Source organism: Ursus maritimus, unplaced genomic scaffold (genome assembly GCF_017311325.1).
Source record: "Ursus maritimus isolate PB19 unplaced genomic scaffold, ASM1731132v1 scaffold_12, whole genome shotgun sequence".
Lineage (NCBI taxonomy): Eukaryota > Metazoa > Chordata > Mammalia > Carnivora > Ursidae > Ursus > Ursus maritimus.
In genome coordinates, this window is record NW_024423564.1 from 53,757,998 (window position 1) to 53,777,770 (window position 19,773).

The following is a 19,773-nucleotide window of genomic DNA, read 5'->3' on the forward strand; positions in this document are numbered from 1 at the left end:
GTTTACATTTATTGAGCATTTGCTTCGCACCATGAGCTGTACTAAATGCTTTATATATATTACTTCCTTTGCTCTTTACAAGTCTATGAATGTTTGATGGTGACACCCGTAGGTGCAGGTGAAGAAGCTGCCGCTGCTAACATACCCACCTCTGGGCGTGTGGACATACTATTCAGCCTCTTTAGACCCCATCTCCTCTTCTGCAGTGTGGAAGTAATGCTACTACTGTCTCTCAAAGGCCTGGATATAAGTGGGACACGAGACCACATTTTGAAGGCCTCTACGACAGTGTCCGACCTAGTAGACACAAGATTCAACCATCTGCTTAAAATTCAGTTCCAAGGAGATATTTTGATGGGAACATTCACAACTAACAATACAATAGAAAAAAATTATTCTAAAATGATTCCTCTTATTCTTCCCCACTCCCCCCCAAAGACTTAGATGACATTCTATAAACACAAAAAAATTAAAAATTAAGTACTAGCGTTTACTGAGCAGCTACCATGTGTCAGGCACAAGATACATATGTCTTATTTAATCTTAAGAACCCTATGAGGCAAAAGTATTGTTACCCTTCCACAGATAAGTAAAGAGATGACAGGACAGGTAATGTACTGTTCAAGACCGTGTGTCTAGGATACAGTTAGGCTAGGATTTGAACTGAAGCAGTACAGGTCTGGGGCCCCTCTTTCTGCCACCCCAGGTCTTAATTAGAATGAAAATACCCAGTGCTGGCAAGCTTTGGCTAAATGGCTATTTGTGGGGCGTCAATACCTATCACTATAATCTTGTCAGATAGTAAGTGGTCAATATAAGTGAAAAATTTCAACTTGTATAGCTTATGACTCAGCAATTGTACTCTGGGGGAAATCTTTGCTATAGAAATAAAAGCACTAGTACCTAGTAATTCTCTCTCACACACACTCATAATCTTTATTTTGGTATTCTTTGGCAAAACATTGGAAAATCATCTGAATATTTGTCAGTTTGAAAAAAAAAGTATAATAACAGCATATTAAAATATGGCCATTACATTAAGCAAAAAAAAGCAAGGTTTTAAAGATTTTATTTATTTGCGAGAGCGAGCATGCATGTGCAAGTTGGGGGGAGGAGCAGAGGGAGAAGGAGCAGGAGAAGCAGACTCCCCACTGAGCATGGAGCCCTACTCAGGGCTTAATCCTAAGACCCTGAGATCATGACCTGAGCCGAAGGCAGACGCTTAACCAACTGAGCCACCCAGGCACCCCGAAGCATTTGAGTATAATTAATAAAGCAAAATCAGAATGTTAGAATTACATCTATTAATCTTTCTGTCAGAATGGATTTTCTCTACATTTCACATTTATTTTCTTTTTAAAAAAAAGCAAGGTTTTAAAACAATGAATAGAATCTATTCCAGAAGTCTGTATAATATGCATCTCAAACTTAATCTATCTAAAATAAACCTCTTAATTTCTGCTTTCCTGTTGAAGAACAATTATTCTTCAATAGACTGTAATAAATCATACCACTATCCACCTAATTGCTCAAGCCAAAAATCTAGATTTATTCATGATTCTCTATTTCTTCTCAGCTCCCACATTAAATCAATCAAGTCTGATTCAACATTCAGAACACCAAGAATCCACTCACTTTCCTTCGCCTCCAATACGAAACTGCAACCTCATCTAACTGCAAACGGGTCTCATGTGGGTCTCCACCTTCTAGTGTATTACTTTTACCTTCCAGTTGTCCATTCTCTACCTAATAGACTGTACACTAAGCCAACGAATCCCCCTTTACTGGCTTCCAGCACACACAGGCTAAACCCAAACTTCTTACTCTGACTCACAAAGCTCCCCACACCGTTACCACTCTCCAAGCTCCCAATATGCCTCTAGCCATATCCCTCAAATGCCCCAGCGTGTTCTCACTTGAGAGTTACTTCTGTCCCTTCTGCAAAGAAAGCTCTTCCCCTTTATTTCTGTGTCTGGCTCCTTCTTATCATTTTGATCTTGTTTACATTTCACCTTGTCCAAGAGCGCTTCCTGAACACCAACTGAAGTGGTCACAAGCTACATTCCCTATTTTAATTCTCTGCAAGGCACTGACCACTATGGATAATTCTCTTGGTGTATTTATTAATTTCCTTATTAGAATGTAAGCGGAACCACAGCAAGGAGGCTTCTGTTTTATTCACACCTATGTCTCTAACACCCAAGACTGCCTGATGCTTAATATGCACTCACTGAATACTTGCTGAATGGAAAGAATGTATTATACAACTGAATTTTTACTAAAAGAGATATTATTCATACACAACTGTTTATTTTTGTGGTAGAACAAAAGGAAAAAGTATGGAAAGATACTAAACCATAAACATTAACTTCCTCGGGGAGGTAGGTAAAGGAAAATTAACTTTTTTTTTTCTTTTCTTTTCTTTTTTTAAAAATTTTAGTGTTTTTTTTACTATATTATGTTAGTCACCATACAGTACATCCCTGGTTTCTGATGTAAAGTTTGATGATTCATTAGTTAACATTAGTTAACTTTTTTTTCTAGTAACTCTGCATGGTTTGATTAGTTTTGATTAGTTATAAGTATATATTTCTTTTTGGAATTAAAAAATAATTCAATAAATAAAAAATGTAAAGAGAATGTAATATTCCCTCAGCTGAAGAGATACTTGATTACATAGCTAGTTAGCTATCTAATGTCAGTCTAACTCTAGAAGCAGATCTAAGTGATATAACAATCTTGTACTAGTCATTTCCCCATTAGTAGATTAAAGTAATTATTTAAAGATACTTGTGATCATAGATAATAGGTACTAAAGTGTTTTGAAACTATAAAGAAAGAGGTACTGATGGTGACCAAAGGGGAGGGGGATGGGGTGATGGATTCAATAGGTGATGGGGATTAAGGAGAGCACTTGTCCTGATGAGCACTGGATGGTGTATGCAATTACTGAATCACTATATTGTTCACCTGAAACTAATACTGCACTGTAACTTAACTAACTGGAATTTATTTTTGTTATGTTCTTTTTTTAATGCTTTACTTTTATTCATTTATCTGTCAGAGAGAGAGTGAGAGAGAGAGCACGAGCAGGAGGAGGGGTAGAGAGAGAAGCAGACTCTCTGCTGAGCAGGGAGCCACACATGGGACTTGATCCCAGGACCCTGGGATCGTGACCCGAGCTGAAAGCAGACACTTAACCCACTGAGCCCCCCAGGTGCCCCTAACTGGAATTTAAATAAAAGCTCAAAAAAAAAAAAAAAGAAGATAATTTTTTTCCTAATAAATTCTGAAATGCTCAATTAGGACAAATTATAGGCCCAGAAAAAACTTTGAAGAACTTTGAGGAAGGCTATATTCATATGTTAAGTTTTAATGTGTTTCACATTATTATCTATTACCATTTTTTCCCATGGCTTGTTTGTTTGTTTGTTAAGGAAGCGGAGAGAGAGAGAGAGGGAGGGGTGGGGGGCAGTGTAGAGGGAGAGCAAGAGAGACAATCTTAAGCAGGCTCCACACTCAGCATGGAGCCCAAAGCTGGGCTCAATCTCATGACCCTGAGATCATGATTGAGCTGTAATCAAAAGATACCACCTTACGCCAGTTAGAATGGCAAAAATTAACAAGACAGGAAACAATAAATGTTGCTGAGGATGTGGAGAAGGGGAAACCCTCTTACACTGTTGGTGGGAATGCAAGCTAGTACAGCTACTCTGGAAAACAGTACGGAGGTTCCTCAAGATGTTAAAAACAGAGCTACCCTATGACCCAGCAACTGCACTACTAGGTATTTACCCTAAAGATACAGATGTAGTGAAAAGAAGGGGCACATGCATCCCAATGTTCATAGCAGCAATGTCCACAATAGCCAAACTGTGGAAGGAGCCGAGATGTCCTTCAACAGATGAATGGATAAAGAAGATGTGGTTCCTATATACAATGGACTATTACTCAGCCATCAGAAAGGATGAATACCCACCATTTGCATCGACATGGATGGGACTGGATTATGCTAAGTGAAATAAGTCAAACAGAGAAAGACAATTATCATATTTTATTCATATGTGGAACATAAGGAATAGTGCAGAGGACCACAGGTGAAGGGAGGGGGAAGAAATCAGAGAGGGAGACAAACCATGAGAGACTCTGGACTCCGGGAACCAAACTGAGGGTTATAGAAGTGAGGGGGGTGGGGAGATGGGGCAACCACATGATGGGTATTAAGGAGGGCATGTGTTGTGATGAGCACTGGGTGTTATACACAACGAATGAATTGCTGAACACTACGTCAAAAACTAATGATATGCTATATGTTGGTTAACTGAACATAAAAAAAAAAAGAGCTGGACACTTAACTGACTGAGCCACCCAGGTGCCCCTATTACTTTATAGTAATATATATTACTATATTTATATATATATATTATATAATACTTATATTACTTTATATATAATGTATAAATATATATAATATATAAATATATAATATAATAATATATATAATATATAATAAACATAATAAACATATAATATAATAAATATAATATTTGTATATTACTTTATAATCCTACCTCAAATACTTTCTGATTGGGGAAATTCCCTATTTAACAAATGCTATGAATTTGCAATACCAGATGCTGAAAATCAAAAATGCTAGATTTGGAAAAAATAATCATGACCAATCCATCTAAATCACTACACGTTAATTAGGAGCCATCTTACCTCAAGAGAGGATGGGGAACTTGAGGGTACTGGAAAGGGAGCAACGGCCATCTGATTGACTGCATCTTCATTTCTGTGGATGTGAAAATAGGCAGAATCAGCACACAGCAAATGCTAAGTTTCTGGCTCAAATTACAACCACTTCTTCTGTTGCAAATGTATACAAAGCACCTTAGAATAAAAATATGTACAAATATATATGGTTTTAAGCATGCAAAGCTATTAAGCACAAAAAGGTACATATTACCCCAGGGACACTAGGATATGGTTACTAGTGACAGAGAATGATGATGCCAGGGATTAGCTAGATCCTGCTCAGTAAGTCAGGTGCTGCTGAGGATCATTTTGGAAAGACATCAGCTCTTTCAGCACTGTGGAGCATAAATTTTTCAAATGGCCACATTTAACCTCTAGGCCCATTCATGTCCAGAGCATTTTTGTTCTTTGAACTGGATAGGTTCCCGGTCTCCTCATTTGGCTTCTAACTTTGTTCTGCCAAATGAAGGATGATGCGATGTGTACGATAGGCCCTCCATGGGTGGACACAGTGAGGAGGAGTGATGGATGGAGAGTGCCGAGATCCAGACAGATAATGCTTTGTGGGTTAATTCCACTCCTCCTCATCCTAATGGAAGCAGAGACGGTAGGAGCTAAAGCTTCATCACCCGGGTCACAGGCACAGAACAACTCCTATAATACTAGTTCTAATTATTTGGATCTATTTCCATGATGTTACCAGCAAATGATACGCAGTGGTTCTGTGGGGGATCTAAACTTTACCACTCACTCATGGCGCAAAACCAACATAATTATCTCAAGATTTATGTGACGTTTGACTTTAGGTTTCACAGCATAAACCAAGGGAGATCACAAAAACGTTTCTCCCTGGTATGCAAAGATCTAAGGCCGCTCACAGATCTCTCTCCATATGACCAATATATTCAGGATAGGCACTACTGGATTTGGAAGGGCCTCAAAATCCAATCCCATTTTATCTTTTACTTCTCACCAACTGGAAAAGGATCCACTGGTCCATGTCATTCCTACTTTGATGCTTTAATCCTATCACTGCCTTTACCTGAAATGCCTTTCTTTATTAAATTTATAATCTACCCGTCCTTCTTCTCCAGTGTAAGTTCAATAGCCTCAACCAGGTGAGTTATTCCCTTAAGTCAAAAGACCATCTATATATTGATGTCTTCCAAATTCACATAGTTAGCCCAGGTCTTTTTCTGACCTTAATATCTTATCTCTAACTCCTACTTTCTATATCCGTTGGATGTCTTACAAGTATCTCAAATAAAATAGATCTCTTATTCCCACTCAGTCACCAGAGGGTTCCATGATCAATCCTCGTCATTTGAGTAAATGTCAACAATGTCCACCCAGTTATTCCACCAGGAACTGAGGAGGCAATCTTGAAACCTCTAACCCTTCAACTGTATATCCAATCAAGAAGTCTTGTTAATTCTACCTTCAAAACGTATCTTGAGTCTTTCCACTTATTTCCATTCTATCTTAGGGCAAGCTATTATAATTTTTTTCTTTCTTTTCTTTCTTTCTTTTTTTTAAGTAGGCTCCATGCCCTGTGTGAAGCCCAACGTGGGGTTTGAATTCATGATCCTGAGATCAAGACCTGAGACCCAGTTGGACACCCAACAGACTGATTCACCCAGGTGCCCGTAGCTATTATCATTTCTCACCAGAATTAATATAAGAGCATCCTATTTGGTCTCCCTATTTATATTCTTAATCCTTTCTCCAATCTATTCTTCACCGAGCAGAGTTATTACGGTTCTAATACATAAATCTGATTATATTTCTATCCCCTGCTTAAAATCCTCCTATGGCTTCTTATTACACTTAGGATCAAGTCCACAATTGTTAGGGAGGCTGTAAGGCCTTGAACAATCTGGCCCAGCCCTCATCTCTGGCTTCCTCTTGTTCCCTCTTCTCCTGGCTCACTCTGCTCCAGTCTAGCTACATAAGATTTCTTCCCATTTCTCAGGGGAGCTAAGCTCCAGCTACCTCAGGGCACTCTCTAGCCCTATCCTCTTCTGCTCTGCATGTCTGTTGCCCAAATCCTTTGTCTGATTTATGTTCTTATTTCTACTTTGTACCTGACCACAAATGTCATTTCCTAAAATAAGCCTTCCAGGAGCTCCACTGTATGTGTATAGCACCCTATACAAAGACCGACCGTAGTTCTGTGTCTTTTGTAATTTACGTAAGAGAATTGTATGAAATGTGCTTCCAATCTGCCTTCCCCGAGATGGTAAACACTCCAAGGACAGCAAGCATGTCCTTCTCACTCTCTCTTATATTATCTAGGGCAAACAGTGCCTGGCAAACAGTCTGTACTTAACATAGTTGTTAAATGAACTAAACTGCAAGAATTCAACTGAACTGCAAGAATTCCGGGCTGATGTAATTGGAATGAGGCAGAGTATAAAGAGATGAAGTCCAGGCACCATTTCTTATTCTAACCTTCTGAGATTCTTGGATTATCTGGCATATGAGCCAAACCAAAGCAAAAGGGGGAAAAACTAAAACCATCAAGTGACACAGTGCATGAAGAATATCTCTGTGTTTTCCCACAGTATTACAGATGCATTGAGCATGCACGATTACATTAAGAGGTGGCTATTGTTTTTCAGGGACTACAATCCATTTCTCAGCAGTTTGCTCATACACAGAGGAAGTAATCAGTTACCTCGGGATAAGTAATAGCATTTTCAAAGTGGTAATTCCCTTTCTCATTCATTTTCCTTCATTGAGTAACACAACAGAACTCAGCTCTACCTTAGAGCTGAAAGCCAACAGGACCTGTCTGCTCCAGATTCAGAGCTCATGGGGCAGAGTATATTTGGCAGTAATTAAGTAGATGGCTCTTCATACCTCTTTCAAAGGTTACTAGCATTAAAAATACGGCTGCACATAAATTCTTATTGAGAAGTCATGATTACCTGGACCAAGTTACTTCAAATCAGCCAAGTTATCCCTTCATAATTTAATGGTTTTCTCTAAATTAGTATGACTTTAATGGCCTTTAAACTCCACATTAATTTTTTTAAGCCTCACAAAAAAATAGAAAACCTACAATTACTCTCAATAGAGAGAAGGAAGCTGCTTTAAGAAGTTACATTTCATAATCCTTTAGAATCCACTTAGTAGGGAGTGTTCACACCTCCACATTAAGCAAGCAGAGACTTGACAATTTTAAAGAGAAATGAGTAGGAAGAGGGAAGCCAAAGGAGAGAAGGCATTTATACTTCAAACAAGCAGTTAACTTGAATGACTTCTGGGGACCCTCCCACCCCTCCTCTCCTATGATTCTCATAAGGAATAAAGTCTACTTGCTTTATAACTTTCCTTTCCTTTCCAATATAATTAATATAAGCTTCTTAGGCCCAGGTGCCCCATACAGGACACAATCAGAAATTGTAATTGGTTATTGGTATTTTTAGAATTATCTTTAACAGCTGGTGAGAGAGATAATGGAGTGCCACCATGGCTAAGAGAATAGTTTTCCAGAGTACAGAACCCCGCATGTATCATTGTATTTGCCGTGCTCTATTAAAATTATCTGTGCTGTTCTTTCTCCTTCTCCAAGCCCAGGGATGGGATCTTATCTGTGCCTCCCCCAAGCTTGCAATAAGAGACCTGACAGAGAGTAGGTGTACTATATATCTGTTGAATAAAAGTGATCTTAACAAGGCAAGAAAAAGACTTGGAAGCAGAACTATCAAAACTATGCCCTGAGTTTTTCGAGCTGCTTCAATGAATTAATGACGGTATACTGCCTCTAGCCAGCCAGCTATCAGTATTTGCCACCTTAATGGACATTTCTTGGGCTGTCTGACCAGCTCACAGTGACTCCCTGAATGGATCACAGTAGCAATGTCTATACTGTGTAACAATGACAGTCTGCCTCAACCTCGGTGGATGTAGGGGGCAAACACCTGTCTCAGTTTGGGCCAATCAGATTCTTTCCCAGGGACTCAAAATTTAGAACAGATACAAAGGTCTAGAGTGTAGTAGCTAGATAATACCAACGGAAATGCTCAAGGCTAAAGAGGGGGTTCGGACGTTCCTTCTGCTGATATCTTTGGAGTCATCCTGGCTCCTTTTCTTCAGTCTCAGCTGTATGGCTTCTTCTTCTTCTTTCTTCTTTTTCTTTCTCCTTCTTCTTCTTCTTCTTCTTCTTCTCCTTCTCCTTCTTCCTTCCTCTTCCTTTTCCCCTTCCCCTTCTTCTTCTTCTTTTTTTAAAATATTTTATTTATTTATTTGACAGAGAGAGAGAGACAGCCAGCAAGAGAGGGAACACAAGCAGGGGGAGTGGGAGAGGAAGAAGCAGGCTCCCAGCAGAGCAGGGAGCCCGATGCAGAACTCGATCCCAGGACCCTGGGATCACGCCCTGAGCCGAAGGCAGATGCTTAATGACTGAGCCACCCAGGCGCCCCTGTATGGCTCCTTCTTAAGAGTCCCTGAGATATCCCTGTATTCTTACAATGCATTTTCCTTTTAATTTAAGCTGGTCAGGATTTACTTTAATTGGCTGAAACTCAATAATATAGCTCTGATTTTGAATATATGTATTAGTTCATTTAGTATTTATACTATGGGTACAAAGATGAATAAAACATTATTCCTGTCTTTGATGATAATAGCAATTAGTGAGGAATATAGCTAAATAAGTAAACAATTACAATAATGGAATTACTATACAGGGACTGTCAATTTAGTTTTTTTCCAAAAAGATGCTAGGAACACCCCCAGTTCAGTTTCTTGTCTGTAGAATATATTTATATATTCTACACAATCTACCTCCTGATTTCAATTTTACTTTGTTATAAAATACACCCACTGGTACTTGGTGTTAGGTTCTAAGAAGGTTCCCAAGATTCTTGCCCCCTAGTTTACATACTGCATAGGATCAATTTCACTTCCATGATTAGGTTATACTATACAGCACAGCTGACTGTTAAGATTATCAGTTTGGGCCTGACCTAATCACATGGGTCCTTTCAATCTGGAGATTTCACTTCTCAGAGCTTCAGTGCCCTGATGTCCGAAATTAGCAGTTGGTGTTACCTGAACCCTAAGGAATGCGTGGAGGTTAGAGACAGGCAGTCAGAGATTAGAAGCACTATTGCTATGGGTAGTAAGGAGGGCACGTATTGCATGGTGCACTGGGTGTTATACGCAACTAATGAATCATCGAGCCTTACATCGGAAACCGGGGATGTACTGTATGGTGACTAACATAATATAATAAAAAATCATTAAAAAATTAAAAAAAAAAAAAAAACAATGGATGTATCCAACATTAAAAAAAAAAAAAGAAGCACCATTGCTGGTTTGAGGATTACGGAAGCACGTAACAATGAATATGAACGGCCTCTAGGAGCTGAGAGTAGTCCTCATTTGAGATTCAGCAAGGAACTAAAAGACACCACCTAGGATGAACCTGAAAACTGATTTTTTTGCAAGGCTCTAGAAGAGAACTCAGCTTGGCCAACACCTTGATTTCTGTCTTGTGATACCCTGAGCAGGGTATACCTTGTGATACCCGGCTACACTGTACCACACTTCTGATTGACAGACCTGTGAGCTAATAAATAGGTGTTGTTTTAAGCCATTAAATTGGTGGTAATTTGTTACAAAGCAAGAGAAAACGAATACATGACAAAACTCTTTGATTTGGAAAACAGGTCACCAAAGCCATAACATTTGCGTTCTTATCACGTACCCCTGTTCTAAATGCTTTTCACAGATTAATTCATTTAACTTTCATAACAACTCTACATGGTAATTACAATTACTTTCTTCATTTTACACAGAGGGTAAGCAAACTGACCAAATTCACAAAGCTATTCAGCAGAGCTGAGATTCAAACCTGGCAGTCTACTTTCACAATCTATTCTTTTGACTACCACACTACAGTGTTTCCCATTTTAGCAGCCTCTTCCAGAAACATATATATCTTCTTCTCTTATATATCCAGGCTAATATTCCCAAACCAAAAGTTTGACTAGGTCACAATTTACTCTTAAAGCTCTTTCATAATTTTCCTTAGGGTAAGAAGCATGAAAGATTCTGAGTTTGTTCACTCTATCAACTTTTCATACTTACGATCCAAGTGTCATATCTTCATTACCTAGTCCTTGTATAGATATAATGACTGTAAAGTGCTTTAAAATACTTATCAAACATGATAGTGCAGGGAGCATGGTAAAAAATACAGTGGAGTGTAATTCCCTCAGTACTCTTCTGTGATAGTAATTAGAGCTGTTCATGAACCTCTGGTTTGTACGTTTCTTCTCCTTTAAAGCTGAGTCACAACTTGAACCAAATAATCAGTAATCATAGAAATACATGTTGAGATCTTGCCTTGGGTCCCTCAATGATCAAGGTGAGCAGCGAGGCCCCCTTGCCGAACCCTGATGGACATGTAACATGATAAAGCAATAAACCTTTGTTGCTTCAAGCCACTGAGATTTGGCTGTAAGTTCACTGAAGCATAACTGAGTTTATCCTGACTCCAACATGCTCTACACAAGTTGAATCTATAATAATTATTTTTAAAAGTCATGCTTCTACTGTATTCAGAATAGCTAAAAACTAGAAACAAACCAAATGTCCACATACAGGAAAATGGAACAACAAATTATGGTATGTTTATAGATTGGAATATTACTCAGTAACTGAAAAAACAAACTATAGATACACATAAAAACAGGGGTAAATCTTGAAAAAAAAAATTATGTAAAATGAAAGAAACCAGACACAAAAGAATTAATTCTATTTGATTCTATTTACGTAAGTTCAAGAACAGTTTAAACTAATCTATGATGAAATAAATCAGGAAGTGTTTTCTCTAGGGCCCAGAGGGACTGACCAGAAATGAGAACCAGCAAGCTTTCTGGGATGCATGAATGTTGCATATTTCTGTTTTGGCTGATGGTTACACAGGTATCGGTTTTGTATTCTCAAAACAACAAACTGAATACTTCAAGTCTATTGCACTGAGTGTAAATAATGCCCCAATTAAAAAATTAATTCATTGTTACATCAATGTAGGACAACTATGCTATTCTGGAAAGAAACCTAGAGTGAGGCGGATCTAGGCAAAGGTACAGATTCTATCACTAAGATGTAAGCAAGATTCTAAACAACTTTTTAAAAATCTTGGTTTCTTAATCTATAAAATTGGGATGGTGGGATGCCTGGATGGCTCAGTCGGTTAAGCACCTGACTTTGTCTAAGATCATGATCCCACGGTCCTGGGATCGAGTTCCATATCAGGTTCCTTGCTCAGCGGGAGCCTGCTTCTCCCTCTGCCTGCCACTCCCCCTGCTTGTAGGCTCTCTCTCTCTCTCTAACAAATAAATAAAATCTTTAAAATTGGGATAGTATCTTCTAACAGAATTGTTGTAAGATAAGGCCAATGTCAAAGCACCAAAGCACAACAGTTGTTAACATTTACTGTTTTATGGTTTCATGATGTTCAGTCTCACATGCTTAAATTTCCAGGGCCTAAGAGTGCTCAGTTACCATTAATTCATTCACCCATTGACCCTTATATCCAAAGAAATCACTAAGTCTGATGGTTTCATTCTAGACTTCATTCTTTCTTCTCTTTTCTTCTAGGCCCATGGCCCCCATCCTAATTCATGGACTTTTCACCTTGTCTGTACTATGGCAAGAGTAACCTTACTGGTTTCCTTGTTCTGCTGTCTCAAAAAATCCAAATCACTCCTTTTTCAATTATGAAAAACACTCTGTTTCAACAAGCCTGAACATGCAATCTGAATAACTCAATATCACAGAGTTCCCCCTATAGGTGCTTATTTTGCTTGATGTATAATTATTTATTTGTATGTCTTAGAAGTTCTTAAAGAACTTCTTATTTAACTCTATGGTCTTATTAGCAACTGACATACAGAAGGTACTTCATAAATGCTTGAATTAAATTTGTTCATGCAGTTTGGACTCAATTCTTTCCTATGTAAATCTACCCAGGTATCATTAACTAGCTTTTGCTGTGCTCGCTTCTCCAACAGTAATCTCTCCCTCCTCTGCATTTCTAAACTACTTACATAGCTTTTCTCAGTAACTTCATTCTATTCTTCCAAGAATACTTCGCTGCAATCTTGGAAGCACATACATGTTATACACAGGGATTTGTTGATAAAACCCTTTACACTTATTGCTCATCCATCAAAGTTGTAACCATAATTCAAATTGTAAATCTCTTAGGATTTCATTAACATGTTACTTGAAGCATTTATCCAACAACTATTGACTACTTCTTTAGGATAAATATGAGATACTCTCTCCAATATAACCTCTACAAGAACATGACAAATTATGGTAAAAGAAAGATTAGTGGGCTACGATAAGAACATACTTACCCTTCAGGCAAGCACGATGAACTCATGACAACAATTTATGAATGAAGAAGAGAAAATCTGATATAATGGGTGGTATATGTATGTGTATGTAGAATGCCTTAACTTTTCATTTATCATAGTCAGAGATCTCTCCAAAAGAAGCATTTCTACATCTTGCAAAGTGAGTGTGTTCCATCTAAAATCCATATGGAATCTCAAAGGACCCTGAACAGCCAAAACAATCTTGAAAAAGAAAAACAAAGTTGGAGGTCTCACCCAATGAAAACAGTACTGGCATAATGAGAGACACACAGACCAATGAAATAGAAGACAGAGCCCTGAAATAAACTCTCACATATTTGGCCAAACGATTTTCAACAAGGATGCCAGAACCATTCAATGGCAGGGTGGGGATGTGGGTGGGGGGGCGGGGGCGGGGGAAGCTGATCTTTTCAACAAATGGTGCTGGGAAAACTAGATAACCATATGCAAAAAATAAAATTGGATCTTTCCCTTATACCACATTCAAAATTAACTCAAAATGGATCAAAGCCCTAAACATAAGAGCTAAAACTGTAATACTCTTAGAAGAAAACTTAGAGGAAAAGCTTTGTGTCATTGAATTTGGCAATGATATCCTGCATATGAACCAAAAACACAAGTAACAACAACAACAACAATTAGATAAATTGGACTACATCAAAATGAAAAACTTCAGTGCATCAAAGGACACAATCAACACAGTGAAGAGACAACCTATGAAACGAGAGAAAATATTTGCAAATTATAGATCTGATAAGGGTTTAATACCCAGAATATATAGAGAATCCCTATAACTCAACAAAACAAACAACCTGATTAAAAAACAGGCAAAAAAGTTGAAAATAAATTTCTCCAGAGAAGACATACACATGGCCAACAAACACATGAAAAGCTAATGAGCAGAGAAATGCAAATCAAAACCACAGTGAGATACCACCTCACACCCAACACGATGGCTACTACCAAAAAACCTGAAAATAACAAGTGTTGGTGAGGCTGTGAAGAAATTGGAACCCTTGTCCACTGCTGGTAGGATGTCATATGGTATGGATGCTATGGAAAATAGTATGAAGGCTCCTCAGAAAATTAAAGATAGAATTACTATATGACTTAGCAATTCTACTTCTAGGTATATATCCAAAAGAAACAAGAGTAGAGTCTTGAAGTCATTTGTACTCTCACGTTCATAGTAGCACTATTCACAATAATCAAAAGGCCGAAGCCGCCCAAGTGTCCCCTGACAGGTGAATGGATAAATACAAGTATATACCAACAATGGACTATTTTTCAGCATTGAAAAGGAGGGAAATTCTGACATGCTACAACATGCATGAACCTTGAAAATATTACGGCAAGTGAAACGAGCCAGTAGCAAAAGGACAAGTGCTGTATAATTCCACTTTCATGAGGTACCCAGTATAGTTAAATACAAGCACAGAAAGCAGAATGATAGTTGCCAGGGGCTGGGGGTGCGGGGGGAAGAACGGGGAGTTATTACTGTTATTTTCAACCAGGTACAGATTTTTACCCATCTGGAGATGGACGGGGCGGCGGCTGTACAACAGCACGAACATACGTAACGTCACTGAAGCACACACTTAAAACTGGTTAAGACGGGAGAGTTCATGTTACACAGATTTCACAATTTTAAAATTACGTGAGACCAAAGAGAAAGTGCAAGTGTGATGAGAATATATTTGAAATACTTAGACTATCACTTAAATATCATTTTTGTCTTCTGGATTGTTGTGGTCCTGCCACTTGGAAATTCACTTTCGGTAAACCCAGAGGATCTGACTTTATGCCAACAAAACAGCACTATGTCAAAAACAGAAGTTATGTCCCTGAATTCAGCCTGGATAGCTGAGTAGATAGACTTCACCTTGTTTTGAAACCTGTTCTAAAATGGTTACAACTACAATCTAGCGCCCAGCACATTGTTTGAACTCTCACACACACACACACGCACACTGGTTACAACTACAATCTAGTGCCTAGCACATTGTTTGAACTCTCACACACACACACGCACACACACTGGTTACAACTACAATCTAGTGCCTAGCACATTGTTTGAACTCTCACACACACACACACACGCACACTGGTTACAACTACAATCTAGTGCCTAGCACATTGTTTGAACTCTCACACACACACACACACACACACACACACACTGGTTACAACTACAATCTAGTGCCTAGCACATTGTTTGAACTCTCACACACACACACACGCACACACACGATGAATAAATGAGGAACACATGAACACAGCTAAACAGGCCTACATACTATTTTCTGACTGCACTAAATATAGTGATGTAAGACACTCGAGGATAGAAAAAAATAAAGTCTACATTTGTTGTGTTAATTGGGACACGACACTGAATTAACATTTGGTCGGGAAGCTTGATATAAATGAACCAGAAATCACATATAAAGCACATCATTATATTTAAGTGGGAGCAAAACTACTTTCTGAAAAGGTTCCAGGAGACATCTCTAGCTCTATGAACAGACTGAATAGTTTTCAATTTCCAATTGAATGAAACCACCAAACCAGCAATATGCTGAATCTGAAACAAATGACCAATGATTGAATTATGAACTTTATTTACTTGGCATTCCAAACAATGCCAATCACTAATGAGGGCTGTTGGGAGTAACTCACATTTCACAAAGGCGGCCCCAGGCAAGTTCTAAATAATTATTGCCAGTGTGCAGAGAAAAAAGTGGCTCATAAAATATTTGGCAGTGCGGGTGGGCGGAAGGGTTCATGTGGGGATCACAGGACTAGATAGACGGGATGACTTAGCCTAATAATTTTCTCACAGAAGTTCTTTCTGAAAGATAATGTAGTAGATACCCTCAGCCACCCTCCCCTTATCCTGGCTGGCAAAGGCCTAATGTTCAGATATCCAGCCCTCACCATAAGGCCCCGTTCTGGGGAAAGGTGACTTTCCCCCACCCTAGGTATAAATCCAGGATAAATCCTGATTCCTCTGAGATAATCATGGCAATCTCATTTCAAGAGCCAGTAAATGGTCTGGCAATGGAAATGTGTCACACTGGAGATCCTCAGTAGAGACTTGCTCAGGGGTCTTGTGCTTTGCTAAAGAAGTCTGAAGGAGAAAAACTTTTCAGAATCAAGGCTAAAAGCCTACAGGTGACAAGAAAATGTGCAGAAGGAACCAAATATCTTACCCTGGTTGCTCATGATTTGTTCAGATAGCTCACTTTTATCACCCTTACTATTCATTAGGATTCTCTGGCAGCAAGCAAGAGAAATGAATTTAGACCAACTAAAGCAAAAGGGAAATTATTAAAGGGATACTGAGATCTCACAAAACACAGGCAGGCTCGATGATTGGACTTGGAACATAAAGAAACTAGGAGACCTCCAGAGGACAAGGAAGCAGGAAAACAGAATGATGTCATAGTAGGAACCTCCCAGTAAGGCCCTGTGGTTTCATGAATAAACACCATTCATATAAAATCACTCATATTACTTGCTTCCTATTCTAAGCTAAGTATCATATTGCCCAAGTTTAGGTCACATGCAACCCCTAGCCACATCTCAGCAGGGAAATACATGTCTCTTCCAGCTTCCGCAGAGGGAGAGAGGCGTCTCGATGGACCGCCTTTCCTGTTCCACCACAGTACATACACTGTGTGTGCGTGTGTGCGCGCGCACGTGCGTGTGTAAGAAGGCCTACTTAAGGAAACAGACATTCTATGAGGATAGGAGTATAAATACTAACCAGCAAACAAAACAAAAAAACAAAAATGAAGAAAAGAGAAAACTGCCCATTTCCTCTCTGTAACCAGACACAATTAGGTGTTTCTGAGTGTTAAAAGGAATCAAACAAATATAGTCTTTATTCCCTCAAGCTGATACCATGTTAAGGAAGGCAGGGGGGGGGCGGGGCAAAGAGAAAATTACCAATTCTGTCCATGAAATAAAAATGATTTTCAAAGATATTTTACAAGTCATGCAAGAAAGTTTGGTAGCAACACTTTACCTAATACACTGAATGCACCAGATTCATGAATGATCCTGCAAAATCTGGAGTCACTTCAGATTGACTAGCTACAACGACCCTCAGAAAAGGGAAAACTAAGCTTTCTGTGGCTATTCAAAAGAATATAGCATAGGCTTTCAAGATGATTCCACAAATGTATGACCCAATGGAATGATAAGTGGATTAAATGTACAGCTTCCCCAGGTGACCACAGTAGATCAAAGGGAACAATTCTTCTTATTTGGATAAATTCCGATGTCTTGACAAAAAAATCAAAATACTCCAATTCCACCTTGTCTTTGAACTACAAGGCTTATAAATTCTATTTACAAATATAAGATTAATAAAGTTACTCTTTAATATGGAGAATACAGGACACAAGCACTGAATAAATTAAGCAAGAATCAGCATTTCAGAGCACTTGAGAGACTCCTGTGGGTCTATCACGTGCTCCAACTAAAAGGAGAAAACAGAAGAGCCCTGAAGTTGAAGAGCATCTCTAACTTTCTTTTTCCTGCAATTCCCAGTAAGAACTCAATGCTAATGGACAGGCCTCTTCCTCAAAACATGTCAGGTATCCCATGGATGGTATTTTATTGTGTACTTAAATTTCTTTAATGGTCCACGAGAGTCAGGAGGATGCTTCCTCATAGATTTCAAAGTGGCCGATGTAGACAGCTGTACTCATCCAATGACACTTTCCTAAAGAAGGACTCCTTTTCCCCTAGAAGTAAATGTTCAGATAATTGGGTATTTTACCCAATTCCAGAAACTTTTGGGTTTCTGTACATACTACAACTTTGTTTACTTACCCTTCAGGCCTGAGCTCCAGCATCTTTCTCTGTAACACCGTCCCGAAGGCTCCGAAGATTAGGTTAATTGTGTCTCCTATATGTACTTGAAGTAGCATAGCACCTTTATGCCCGGATGAGGTACCAGATGCTTACTCTCTGCCTCCTCCTTCCAAGGTGGAGCTTGTGTTCTTTGTATCACTGACTCCACAGCCCCAGCACAAGTAGGCACTCAGCAAATACTTGTTGAATAAATGCATGAATAGTTCTTTATGGAAGTAAAACTCACGCTTATTCTCACCATCTTTTCTCCCTCTTATTTAGATATAAAAGAATTGAGAGCACAATCAGGATTTTAAAAACAGGCATTCAGTTTGCTTCCTCGGATGGACTTCTCCCACAGATGACTCTGACATTCACATTAATTTCAAGTCAATATCATCTTTTAGGGATATGGCCAGAGGATAACAGGCCACACTATATTTTTAATTACAAAACAAGACATATGTTCAATCAATACCGTATGGTGGCTCCCACGGTGAGTCCACTTTGACTCAGTAGGGCTTGACAGCCAGCACTAAATTTTTCCATGGGGTTCAGTTTCACTTGGCCTCCTCTAGCCCCAGGAGTTTTTATACAGTACACATTTTCCACATGTAATTAAGTAATGGAGAGTGAGTTGTTATACATGACATTTAATTTTCGATAGTGGGGGAAGGTATGACAAGAGCTGCAGGCAAGATCATTAATCTCCTTGGATCCCTGCACTGCCAAATACAGCAATTCATTCTTTCTTGTATTAATATAGCTCTCCTCCTGTACTTAAAATTGTAGCGCTTGCGTAGAGGGGATAATGTCGAGTAGGAAAATCCACAGAATTGAACGTGTGCTACATAGTAAGAACTCAAGATTGTAAAATACATCTGGATTATCCACCATAGAATAATTTAGATTACCAAAGTCCATATGTACAATAGACAAAAGTATGTGATTACCGGATTGTCCAAAATCTAATGTGGGGACAAAAGGGGGAGGAAAAAGTGATTATGTAAGTCATGTATACATAGCAGCAACTTGCTAATTTTCACTAATGACTCACGGACTTCTTGTGAATTACAGATCAATTAGTATATGAATAAATACAAGTGTTAAAAGAATATGACAAGGACGTGATCACACAAATGTACATCACTATAGACTAAATGCCCCTGTTAATTAAAATGTTGTCTGCAGCACATTTTAACAGCTTTCTGTGATTACTGCTAATCATACTCCAAATCTGTGGCCAGTTCCCATTTTTATCTCAATTGTCAATAAATTTGGAAAAGAGCTGCCGAGGGATAGAGGCCAAAAATTTCTCTATTATAGAAATGCACAGAGAATCAATAATTTCAACTAAGGAAGGAAGTATAAGCAAACAGAAGCACTAACTATAAAGAAATACAATTTCTAAACACCAGTGTTTAACATTAAAAGTGTAATTGCACCTGCTGTGCTGAGATGATTTAAGTGTTAACTTCCTGAAACTTGATAGCAAACCAATATTTAACTGCTTTAGGATTTGGTTCCAAAGTAGGCACAACTAGGGTTTTCCTACCGATAGTCTGAAAGAGGTAACCTATAGGGAGAGGTGTATCTAAAGGAGTGGGAACTAGATAATCAGCCTGAAGGAGAGCTGTGTGTTGGACAGCACCTAAAACGTACAGGTTACCACACATAAATAAGTCACCAATCTACCATTATATCCCCACTGGTGATGTACACAGTGGAAGAGCATAAAATATTTTCTTTCTTT

General features: G+C 38.7%; 1 protein-coding gene across 2 annotated transcripts in view; it reads right to left on the reverse strand.

Annotated features, from left to right (window-relative positions):
• PATJ (PATJ crumbs cell polarity complex component) overlaps nucleotides 1-19,773 on the reverse strand; it is a 336,896-nt gene that overhangs the window by 96,426 nt on the left and 220,697 nt on the right. For both annotated transcript variants that reach the window (XM_040627217.1, XM_040627218.1), the window contains exon 30: nucleotides 4,723-4,795. In XM_040627217.1, the coding sequence (XP_040483151.1) occupies nucleotides 4,723-4,795 (73 nt within the window). The remainder of the gene's footprint in view (nucleotides 1-4,722; nucleotides 4,796-19,773) is intronic.